At 40.5% G+C, this 13,088-nt stretch overlaps 1 protein-coding gene across 1 annotated transcript in view; it reads right to left on the reverse strand.

Moving 5' to 3' along the window:
* Positions 1–13,088, reverse strand: part of LOC135085080 (uncharacterized) — an 80,858-nt gene continuing 67,770 nt past the window's right edge. Inside the window, exons 12-13 of the mRNA XM_063979856.1 lie at positions 2,291–2,373; positions 1–106 (exon numbers count right to left, since the gene is read on the reverse strand). Of these exons, the coding sequence (XP_063835926.1) occupies positions 73–106; positions 2,291–2,373 (117 nt within the window). The 3' untranslated portion in view covers positions 1–72. The remainder of the gene's footprint in view (positions 107–2,290; positions 2,374–13,088) is intronic.

Below are 13,088 nucleotides of genomic sequence, written 5' to 3' on the forward strand. Positions count from 1 at the left end.
CCACGCAAGGCCCGCGACGCCCCGCGTACGGCCCGCGAACGCCCCGCCGGCTCAGGGCGCGGGCGCGCGGGGTCACTGGCTGTTGGCGAGCTCGTCCATGCGACACCTGCAACGCAATTGTTCATTATTGAGGAGCTGGCGAACGAATTGCCGATTTGTCCGATCAGGTTTTGATAGGAGTAAAAATTTAAAACTAGTCATCCAATTTTTAACGGGACATGTTCTGTATAAGAAGGCAAACAAAAGATTTTTAGATGGAAACGATAGGTGTTATCACTCGATTATTTTTAAACTATATTGTGGTATACAGGGTGTTAGGTAAATGGGTATATGAGCCGACACTAGCCTAGTAAGTTTGGTTTATTAGACTATTCTGTAATCAAAAAATAAGGTTTGGTCGATGGCCACGCGAAAAAAAAAAGACGCCACCTTCCATACAAGATCTGGCATTGCCATTTCTGACTTCACCATACCATTTATAAGCCCATGTAAACATGGGCTAGTGTCGGCTCATATACCCATTCACCTAACAGTCTAGGGTTGCCAGATGCCCGGGAAATCCGGGATTGTCCCGGAATTTTGCGTCTTGTCCCGTGTCCAGTAATTAGACATTACTGTCCCGGATTTCCGAAAACCTAATAGTTTTGTGTCAAAATAAACTAATATATGTAATCCCATCAAAAACAATACTTGTCAAAAAAACCAAGTCTCGCAACTCAGTTGTTCTACGGTAAAAAGTTGTGAGATCCATGTAATACCAAGTCCAGGCCAGGAAATCTTTAACGTTTTACATAAATTATTGACTTGGCCATCGCACTAAATAATTTAATTTACACGTGTTTTCATGCGATGGCCAAGTCAATATATTTATGTAAAACGTTAAAGATTTCCTGGCCTGGACTTGGTATTACATGGATCTCACAACTTTTTACCGTAGAACAACTGAGTTGCGAGACTTGGTTTTTTTGACAAGTATTGTTTTTGATGGGATCTCATTTCTTTTTGTATTTTGTAGACAGCAGTTATGTATCTAGAAAACTGGACCGAAATTGAAAAAATTTACTCGACTTGGCGGTTGCACTACCGTGCCCCCAAATATCATTTCTTTTTGTATTTTCAACCGACTTCAAAAAAAAGGAGGAGGTTCTCAATTCGACCCGTATGTTTTTTTTTTTTTTTTTTTCTATGTTTGTTACGCGATAACTCCGCCAATTACGAACCGATTTGAACAAATCTTTTTTCGGCGTATAGGTAATACCTCAAGGGTGGTCCCATTTAAATTTAATAATAGAAAAAACAACCCCCAAGGGTGGAAAATTGGGGATGAACTTTTTTATACGCAATATCTCCGCCGATTATAAATCAATTTGAACGATTATTTTTTTGTTGAATAGGTATTATCAAAAGGGTGGTTTCATGCGAATTTGAAGAAAATATTTCACCCCCAAGGGTGGAAAATTGGGGATGAACTTTTTTATACGCAATATTTTTAATTTTTAGTTTTTTTTTGTGTTCACGCATTTGAAGTCGGTTTTATTTTGTAGACAGCAGTTATGTATCTAGAAAACTGGACCGAAATTGAAAAATTTTACTCGACTTGGCGGTTGCACTACAGTGCCCCCAAATATTTTAGTTTTTCCTTGATTCATACACCAAACACTACTTATATTCCAAATTTGAAGCTTCTAGGTCTGCTAGAAGTGCCTTAGAGTTTTGATGATCGGTGAGTCAGTCAGTGAGTCAGTGAGTGACAAAATTAAGTAACTTTGACTTGTTATAATTTTTAAACTACTGGTTCAAATTGAATGAAATTTTAAATATACTGTGTCTTTACAATGCCTGCATAGCTAATGAAAATTCAGCCTTCTAGTTTTATCCACAACGAAGTTACAGGCGGTCGAAAATGGCCTGAATTGCTTCGAGAAAAGGATGGTACGGCCGTGCCGCTTTTTTGCTCGACTTGGTGGGGGCACTGCCGTGCCCCCAGATAACAAATGACACGGCTGGCCTGCCTGTGAGTCCTATTATGTACGTTGACGTACATTACTTATTTAATAAAAGTGTGTATTTGAAAATAAATGGCATTTTTCTTTTAAAATACAAATTAAATCATTTGAGAAACCAAGATATTTTTACTATGGCCAAGTCCCAACACCGTTGTCCTAGTAGGATTGTCCCGGATTTGGTAAGTTTCCATCTGGCAACCCTACCTAACACCCTGTATTATAGCTCGCAGAGCTGATGGCCGCTGGGGCAGAAACAGTGAATAAATGAACGAATGAGCGCTGACCTGACGGCCATCTCGGCCACCTCCAGGCTGGGGTAGTCCAGCTCCTTCACCAGGCACAGCACCGCAGACAGCAGGTTCGAGTTCTGAAACATACGACTTAGCTCAAGAAAAATATTCGTTATTAAGGGCCCTCTCTCACGGCGAATTTTTGTAGTGATTACCAGTATGACAGACTACTAACGCACGTTAAAGCCTGGTCCGTGAGCACGTAGAATCGATCGAGCGAGCGCTCGCACACTCACTGCGGGCGCGCGTCGCACAGTCGCGACAGCAATATAATTACGCGCAAGCGATAAGGATGGGTAGATTGGGGTCATTGGACGGGATTCTACGTGCTCACGGACCAGGCTTTAGTCGCATTTGCAACGCACTACAGAAGCGATGCCAACGCGCTAGTAACGCGCTACAACAGCGCGACTGTATCAAATCAAATCAAATCATTTATTGCATTGCATCGATGCAAACGCGCGACCGTGTCGGAGAGAACGGAGGAAGGGTTACTGAATCGCGTTTGCATCGCGACAGAAGCGCGTTTATGTGGGCGAGGGCACACAGCTAGCGACCGCATTGCGACTGTATCTATGCGAACGCGCGACAGAATCGCTACTGCATCGCTACAATGAAAACACAACCAGTACTTAGTAGGGAATTTAGTGCAATGATTTGTATGGAGACCCCTCCACTTTGGTATAGAAGGCTCATTTTAGCACCAGTTGTTCTTTGGGTGCTCCTGAGTAGATTTCCGTCGGTAGACATCGGGAGCCCCCCCTGTGGTAGCAGGGGGAGGGGGGGCAAGTTTCCTTCTGCCGCGCTTCACTTTAAGGCCCATATCTTCAAAACTATGGGTATTAGGGCAAGTGTGGTGTCATTTTCAGATAATTAAAGGATGGCGAATTCATTTCTAGAACAAACTTTTTGCCTTTTCATACAAAAAAATAGAAATATTGAGCAAAATTCACAAAAGCCAAAAAGTTTTTTTTTTAAATAAACGTCGTTTACTTTTAAACCACTGGAGATAATCTAATAAAAAAAATATATCCTGAAAGCTACATTTATCAGGATTATAAATATATACCATTGTATGGTACTTTTTTCGAAAAAAGTAGGTGAAAAAAATTTTTTCTTCAGGACACAACGGGCGAAATTTACTGCGCGTCGGAAAAAAATATTTATTTTATCCATGAATTCATACTATTTGATTCATAAGCAAGTAAAGATTATTATTTTAGAATTTATTTAGAGTTCCTGGCACATCAATCTACCATGGTTTGTATTTTTTCTTCAATTAATTTTGAACTCTATATGTTAGACATAAGGTTGAAAATAGCTTAAATACATTTTAATGTTGAAAATATCATAAGAAGAAAGCACTAAATAAAGAACTTGTATTTGTCTAAACGTCTAATGATTATTATTATTTTAATTAACACTTATTTCTACATACTATTGTACCAGTGATTTAACGGAAAGGTAAGTGTGAAGAAAGTGAGGATTGATAATCATAGTACGGGAGATTATTTTTAGCACAAAAGCTACGGCTGTGACCATTAAAGTTGTTTTTTTAGACAGCACCAGCTTCTGCACTACTTCTTGCACTTACATCTCACCATTTCCAGGCAAGCTTCAGCAGCTACGGGCAAATCGGTCCATGTAGGCTCCATGTTGCTATCGACTCTGGTCCACCCCCAACCAGTCGGGTAAAGGGAAGACTGAGTCGGTTGCTTGCAACTGACCCTATGTATACGCGAACCCCTTGAATCTACTAAATCTTAAATAACTTGAAAAAATCATAAGGACATGATTACTGCCCTTGATATACTGCCCGTAGCCAATTCTGATACAAAACTGCCTAGGCTGGTGGGCACTTACAGCACTCGTTCATAGTCAAGCATGTAGTAAGTAATAGTAGGAGGTACTTGATCTAAAACAATACCAATGGATTAATATGATTAGTGGGAAAAAAAACAGTGGATTGAGCTAATAAGTGGATAGATTTTGAACAAGGGACGACTAGAAAAGAGGACCAAAATCCCAACAGAACAGCCTAATCTGTTTTACTGACAGCTCCAAGCCAAGATGGCCTTGGGAACGGGAGCGGGCGTCTACTGTAAACACTACGAACACAGTGAACGTTTAAGGAGGTTTGCTACAGTATTTCAAGCTGAATTCTACGCTATAATTATGTGTGCACTAAAAAACAGGGGTGTAAAAAACGCAATATCTACATCCTGAGCCACAGCCAGGCAGCACTCAAACAAAGCCATCGCCTCAGTGAAGGTTGAGTATAGAATTATTCTAGATGCAATCTTAAAGATGAACAAACTCGGAAGGCATGACAGTGTCCCTGATGTGGGATACCTGGACATACAAGGATCGAATGTAATGAGAGAGCCGACAGTCTAGCGAGACAAGGGTCAGAGACGATATCTATTAGGTCAGTACTGATAGTTCTTTATCTAAAAGCATATCCAAGAAGCACATGGCTGAATGGGACAGCTCCAACGATATAAGCCTCTCCAAATCATTCCTAAAGGGAAATACAGGGTCATGGAGAAAACTCATCAAAGTTAAGCCCAAGCAATTACAGGTACGCAAACTATGGCATTATGGAACGAACCACATGTCCCACAAAATGGGCCTAACAACAGAAGCTCTCGAGCATGTGGAATAATGTGTGGGGTCCATGAAACACTTAATACTGTAAGGATGGGTCTGCTTGGGTCAGCATATCCGGCATCAGAAGACTACTAGGTGGCTTTCATTCAGACGCTTAATTCACCTAACTCATTGAAAGGATTTTTTTAGATGATAGGGAATAAAAAAGGAGAATAAAGATCCTAATGGGTCGCTGTGGACTACGCTTAGGTGTGGCCCTACATAAGATAACCCAGACAGCTTTGTATCAGCATTGGCTACTGGCAGTATATCAAGGGTTTCGCGTATAGGATCAGTTGCAAGCAACTGACTCAGTCTTTCCTTTACTCGACTGGTTGGGGGTGGACCAGAGTCGATAGCAACATGGAGCCTACATGGACCGATTTGCCCGTAGCTGCCGAAGCTTGCCTGGAAATGGTGAGATGTAAGTGCAAGAAGTAGTGCAGATGCTGGTGCTGTCTGAAAAAACAACTATAATGGTCACAGCCGTAGCCTTTGTGCTAAAAATAATCTCCCGTACTATGATAATATCAATCCTCACTTTCCTCACACTTACCTTTCCGTTATCACTGGTACAATAGTATGTAGAAATAAAAATGTTAATTAAAATAATAATAATAATCATTAGACGTTTAGACAAATTCAAGTTCTTTATTTAGTGCTTTCTTCTTATGATATTTTCATTAATACAATGTAATTAAACTATTTTCAACCTTATGTCTTACACATAGAGTACAAAATTAATTGAAGAAAAAATACAAATCATGGTAGCATGATGTGCCAGGAACTCTAAATAAATTCTAAAATAATAATCTTTACTTGCTTATGAACCAAATAGTATGAATTCATGTGTTAAGTCTATTAAATAACATAAATAAATAAATAAAGTACATAATTAAATTCATAGATATAATATACAATAATAATAAACATAATGTTTGTAATAGAAAATAATTTTACAAATTGTAAGTACACCACATTAGTTAAGTTCAAAAGGTTACCAATAGATGGCGCTGTGCTTCTTTAGATCGCGCAAGCGTTGTGTTTTTTCCGAACTACTTATACCTTTCTTACACACATTAAATCGCCTCCGTTCTGAGATTGGAGTTTTATTCGAATTTCAACTCAAGGATTTTGGGATCCTGTACCGATATCGTACAAGGTCCTACGAGCCGAAGGACGGTTTTTGAGTGAACGCACAAGTCCTCCCTTGGAAATTGTATGCAAAGTATTAAGTGCCTAGTGAAGTGATCCAATGTATGGAGTCTCGAGCACCGCTGCCGCGCTGTACTACCTGGAAGCTGCCCCTACCGTACCGTGCTGTGTGAGCAACCATCGCCGGCGCTGGGAACTGGATGAGCGAGCAAGGAGCAGTAGCCGTAATCAGTGATAAGTAAAGTGCAAGTGAAACCGTGAGTACATTTACGTGTTACAAAGTGTTAAGTAAAGTAACTTGAACTTAGAAAAAATCAGTAGATCTTGGACTTAGAATAATTCGCTTAAAAGTGACGAGACGGGGAATCCACGCCGGTTTTCATAGCGATTGCAAGCTTCAAAAGACTTAGAAAATTTACGCAAAAATTGGACCGGACTTAGAATTTTTAACTCGACGTCTCAGCCACACCCCAACATCTGCACTTCGAGTTACAATCACTTCACTAGGATTCCAACCAGAGATAACTTTATTTATTTTTCATAATGGATAAAGCTTTGCGTGTATTGATAGATTTAAAATCACAGATTGAGAAAGGATTTACCAACTATAAAAAGTCACCTAAAGATCGGATAACTGAGAACTACATTAGGGCGAGATTGGATATTCTAGATAAGCAGTATCAAGACTTTATAAAGAAACATGAAAAGCTAGTTGCAGAATTTACTACTGAAGATTTAAGGCCGGGTAGCAGAGAAAATGGCGAAAATGAGGTTTTCATTTTTCATTTTTGAGGTACTAAACAGTAAAATTAAAGGCTAAGATTTTTATTGGGCATAGTTGAGGATATTTTCTAGGGCTATTAACGGATGGAAACACGATTTGATGAAGTTGACTCGATAGAATATATTCCCAAAGTTACCTCTATTCGTTTTCTATTTATGGTTTTATTTTTAAAAAAAGCGATTTGAGATTCTAAATCTTTTACTAAACTAAAGTTCAGAAATAACTTGAGGGCTTTTAACGGATGAAATTTTTATATTGCGTCTTATTTAGTTACTATGTTAAAAAATGTGGAAAAAATCGTCCTTGACGGCTTGGACAATCTCAATCAGTCGCGCGGTGGCGCTTACGGAGGACGGACGCGTGTCAGTTTTTTGGCCGTGACAGTTCGCGATTTGTCAATATTTTTGACAATGATGACTTTGATGAGTCACAGTATAATAATATCAGTGTTACTGGAGAAAGCTTAAATTTTTGATAATTAAGAATTATCAATTTTGTCTACCTATTGAAATTTAAATCGTTCGCATCCTTTTAAACGAAGACTCTACTCATGATACATAGTACATTCCTCAAATATGAGACAAAACCAATGAGTTAAAATTACATTTTAATAGTACCTACATACAATCGTCTTACACTCTTTAGAAGAGCACACTGACACAAATAAATAATAAAAAATACTGTCTAAGGTCTGTAGCTAAAGGTCTAAGCTGTAAGATAGAAGAATCTTCTAGCCAAAAAGATGGCAGATGCAGCAGATGTTAACGGATTTAAAACTGGAGTTCATATGACTCCTTGTAGACTTGAGTGTCTAGAGCGTCCCTTCCTCCACCATGCGTAAGAATTTTCAAAAAAATACTGTGTAAGGTCTGTAGCTAAAGGTCTACGCTGCAAGATGGAAGAATCTTCTACCCAAAAAGATGGCAGATGCAGCAGATGTCAACGGATTTAAAACTGGAGTTGATGTGACTCCTTGTAGACTTGAGTGTCTAGAGCGTCCCTTCCTCCACCATGCGTAAGAATTTTCACAAAAATACTGTCTAGGGTCTGTAGCTAAAGGTCTAAGCCGTAAGATAGAAGAATCTTATAGCCAAAAACATGGCAGATGCAGCAGATATCAACGGATTTAAAACTGGAGTTCATGTGTATCCTTGTAGTTTTGAGTCTCTAGAGCAGTGGTTCTTAACCTTTAAGTCATGAGGGACCATTTTACCAAATTTCTGTCTTGTCAGGGACCACCTCATAATCGGTCAAAACCAGTTTGACTGCAAAAATCAGTTAAAAGTGGTTTTGACCAAGGTGTGCAAGTGCACATCGTGGACCACTTGGAATGCCTCCAGGGACCACCAGTGGTCCGCGGACCACCGGTTAAGAACCACTGCTCTAGAGCGTCCCTTCCTCCACCATGCGTAAGAATGTTTCAAAAATACTGTCTAAGGTCTGTAGCTAAAGGTCTAAGCTGCAAGATAAAATAATCTTCTAGCCAATAACTTTAAAACTATAATTTGAACGAATTTTGCTATTAGTGGACAAATTTCTGCTCACGATGGACTAATTATCTGCTATACTCTCGACTCTCTAAAGCACAACATTTATAAAAATTTTGCTGCGGTAATGCACTCCAGGTAACAGTGTGTGATGCTCATTGCTCATAGTGATTTTCGATACAGAGCCCCGTACATACGTTATACGTAAATTATGGAAAGAAAACACCCAGACCAATACAAACAAATATGTATGCAATTTTAGTATGATATTTTTATTTATTAATAAACAAAAAGACTGAACAAAATTGATGCGTGTACTGATTAATGTAATTAACCACATGCAAAGCTTTGTGAATTGCAACAACTATAATTTATTATCCAAGCTCTAAATAATCGCTACTACGAGTACGAGTAACTGATCATAAAATGTTTTTCCAATCGCTCAAGCTCCCGAGGATCTACCGATAGGTCGGGTGACGTAATCTTGAAATTCTTTTAGCCGGCGCGGAACTTCCGGAAGGTCGGGTGACGCCACGCCTCTTTGAACCGTGTTTACTTTGGCAGTTATATTCTATATTTATTCGATTCTAAAATATATTCCCAAAAATTTTGAAAGTTGTTTTAATTTGTATCACTTGGATATGATTTGTATTAGAAAGTGCTGTGAGTGTGACGCTTGAACGGAAGGAAGTCAACCTAACCTAACCAACTGCGTATTTCTAAACTGCGTATTTCTATACTGTGTAGCCGCGAGAGCTCTTTGGCGCGCTGTCTTCGGCGAAGTATTGCGCGCGCAGATTTTGACAGCGCGAAATACCTACTTTAGCAGAAATACCAAGCCTTAAGTAAATCAAGTTACATACAGGATGATGCATTCGATAACGTTTTCGAGACATTTTTAGCTTATAAGGTTGAACTTCAGAATGTACTTTCAAAATTCGAGTCTAACAATGTTTCACCTGACAATAAAAATAATGATGGCCCTAAGGGGGAGTCTGTCTTACAATTACCTAAGATTCAGCTGCCCACTTTCAGCGGAAAGTACGTTGAATGGACGTCGTTTCGCGATTTGTTCACTTCCCTCGTACATAACAACGCGTCACTTGACGACGTTCAGAAATTGCATTATTTAAAGACACAATTGTCAGGTGAAGCAGATCAGCTCATACGCCATGTACCAATTACGCAGAATAACTATGTTAAATGTTGGAATATGTTAACAGATCGATATAATAACAAAAGATACATATCATTTTGCATTCTGAAACGTCTGTTCAGTCAACGTAATATTGTACAAGAGTCTTCTAGCGCCCTTAAAGAATTGTTAGATGTAACTACCGATTGTTTGCATGAATTAACAAATTTAGGTATCGACGTCACTTCCTGGGACGTTATTGTAATATACGTTGTAAGTATGAAGTTGGACGCCGAGTCGCGCAAGCAATGGGAGTTGCAGGTTAGTAGCACTTCCAATGATTTACCTACACTAACCCAATTCAAAGATTTCTTAGGTACTCGTTTCCGCGCTTTAGAGTTTGTTGAACCTAAAACCAAACCCAAGGCCACTCCTAATGTAGTTTCTAACCCGAAAGCTTTGCATACAACCACAAATATTTCATGCCCACATTGTTCTGAAGAACACAAGTTGTATAATTGCAAGAAGTTTGCTAATGAGGATGTTGATAAACGTCGTAGCATTACCAACTCGTTGGGGCTATGTTTCAACTGCCTCGGATACAACCATTCGAGCAAGGTTTGTCGCTCGTTCACCAAATGCCGTATTTGCAAACGCAAACACCACAGCCTATTGCATCCCAAAAGCCAATCCGACACAACCACGACTACATTAACTGCTGACCACAGCGCTGCCGATGTTGTGTCGAATAGCGAGGCCGTCACTAATATTGCCGCCCATTTTTCTAAAGGTACTACAGTCCACCAACAAGTTTTATTAGCAACAGCCCTTATTAAGGCTGAATCGAAAGATGGGTCGTCTCAAGTTTTGAGAGCGTTGTTGGATCAGGGGTCGCAGGCCTCATTTATATCAGAAGCTGCCGTTCAATTGCTGCGGCTGAAAAAGACATCTACTAAAAGCGCCATATCAGGTTTAGGTGGGGGACAAGGTGATCTTACCTCTAAATATACGGTAATGCTCAACATTCAGTCCCGTTGTGACCCTACCTTTTCCATTCAGGTCAGAGCCCATGTACTCGGAACTCTTACGTCAGTTTTACCTGAAAGGAAATTTGCTTTAGTAGATTGGCCTGAGATCGCTAATATTGAATTAGCTGACCCGAACTTTAATTCCCCAAACAAAATTGACGTTTTGTTAGGAGCCGAGACTTATTGTCATATTTTAAAGGAGGGACTAATTAAAGCCCCGCAAGGCACGCCTATTGCCCAGGACACTTACCTCGGATGGATCCTCTCCGGAACAATTGAAGATTTGCGTAAGGAGTTTCATCACAATGTTATTGTCAGCATGCACGCACAAGTTGAAGAAAATGACTTGCTGAAACGAATATGGGAGCTAGAACCAGAACCAGTTTCCCTCAAGAAGCGTCTAACGCAAGAAGAGCAGGCTTGTGAAGACTACTACGATGCTACCACTCGAAGAGATGAGTCTGGCCGATACGTTGTGAATCTTCCTTTCCGATGCGCGGATCCTCCATGTAAGTATGGAAACTCGAAGAACATTGCCGTGAAGAGACTTCAGGGTCTTGAACGGAAGTTCTTGAAACACCCTGAAATCAAAAAACAATACACAGAGGTGATTAATGAGTACTTGACACTTGGGCACATGGAAAAGATCACAGATGAAACTCAAAGAAACAAACCTGATGCGGTATATCTGCCACATCATGCGGTGATTAGGGAGGATAAGAGCACTACCAAGTTGAGGGTGGTTTTTGATGCATCGTGCAAGGGAACGAACGGCTTTTCCTTGAATGATACCTTAATGGTAGGACCCACACTGCAAGCAGATTTACGACACATTATCATGAAGTGGCGTGTTCATCCTATATGCCTGTCTGCTGATGTTATAAAAATGTTCAGACAGGTAAGAGTTTCTGAAGAACACGTCGATTTTCAACGAATTGTGTGGAGAGAAAGACCGGAAGAAGAGATTGAAGATTATCGCATTTTGGTTGTGTCATTTGGTACCGGTTGTGCACCTTACTTAGCGGTCAAAACAATGCAAAGAATTGCTTGTGATGAAGGTCATAAATATCCATTGGCCGCTGAGAGGATAAAATCAGATGTGTACATCGATGATGTCATGACAGGGTGTCAATCGGAAGCCGAAGCAATCGAGGTCTACAAGCAGTTAAACCAACTCCTAGCAAAAGGTGGTTTCAAATTGCAGAAATGGACAAGCAATTCTAACAAACTCTTAGAAGTTTTTAAAGAAGATACAGGAAGAGATGTAGAGATAAAGCAAGATCAAGTAACGAAAGTTTTAGGACTTACCTGGAACAGAACTACTGATGAATTTGATTACTCGGTGAAGCTGCCTCCGCGCGCCGCCACGTCCGCACCTGAAACAAAAAGAAAAATTATTTCCGAGATTTCACGTCTGTTTGACCCACTAGGTTGGATTGCACCATGCATAATTACCTCAAAGGTTTTCATTCAACGACTGTGGATCGCTGGAATGGGTTGGGATGATGAGCTGCCGCCAGAGCTTCTGAAACAGTGGGAATCATATCGCAGTGAATTAAACAAATTGATTAATTTTCACTTACCGAGATGGGTTAACACCACGAATGACGCCAAAGTTGAACTACATGGATTCAGCGATGCTTCCAATATTGCTTACGCGGCCGTCATCTACATCCGTGTGGTTGATCCAATCGGTAATGTTCAAACCCACTTAATTACTGCCAAGTCCAAAGTAGCACCGATAAAACAAGTATCCATTCCGCGACTCGAATTGTGTGGTGCTGTCCTTGTGAGTCACTTGCTGGTTGAGGTAGCCGAAGTGCTGGAAGTACCGAAGTCCCGCCTACATGCGTGGACTGACTCTACAGTGGTGTTGGCATGGCTAAACGATCACCCAAGTCGATGGAAGACGTTTGTAGCCAACCGCACGTCGGAAATCCTCGGTCTTCTGGACAATTCACAGTGGTCTCATGTACAATCAAAGGACAACCCCGCCGATATTGCGTCGCGAGGCACTACTCCAACTGAGCTTTTACATAATCCTCTTTGGCTACAAGGACCAAGTTGGTTACGCGGCGAATCTTTGAATTACGGCAGACCTAGCTCTATAAACCACAACGACGAAGAAAAAGTAGTCCGCGTTCATGCGACGGCGATAACTCCCGAAGATGAAGATAATTGGTTGTGGGACAGATTTTCTTCGTTACGAAAGCTGGTCAGAGTAGTCGCTCTTTGCAAAAGGTTCATAAAAAGATGTCGCGAGCCCAAACTCAAGTTGTTACCTTACATTTCTGTGTCCGAAATAAAGGAGTCTCTACAGCTATGCATTCTGAAATGTCAAAAAACCTGGTTCCAAGATGACCTTCGAACTCTCCATTCAAAGGAAGAGGTTAGCAAGAGTAGTCCTCTTTCTTCGCTGTCGCCGTTTCTTGACGACGACGGAATTTTAAGAGTTGGTGGGAGAATTCGTCATTCCGAATTACCACCTGAAAGCAAGCATCCTGTTGTTGTCCCAAACAAATCAAGGCTAGCTAAATTGTTAGTGGCTGATGCT

The sequence above is a fragment of the Ostrinia nubilalis genome, chromosome 27 (assembly GCF_963855985.1).
Source record: "Ostrinia nubilalis chromosome 27, ilOstNubi1.1, whole genome shotgun sequence".
Taxonomy (NCBI): domain Eukaryota; kingdom Metazoa; phylum Arthropoda; class Insecta; order Lepidoptera; family Crambidae; genus Ostrinia; species Ostrinia nubilalis.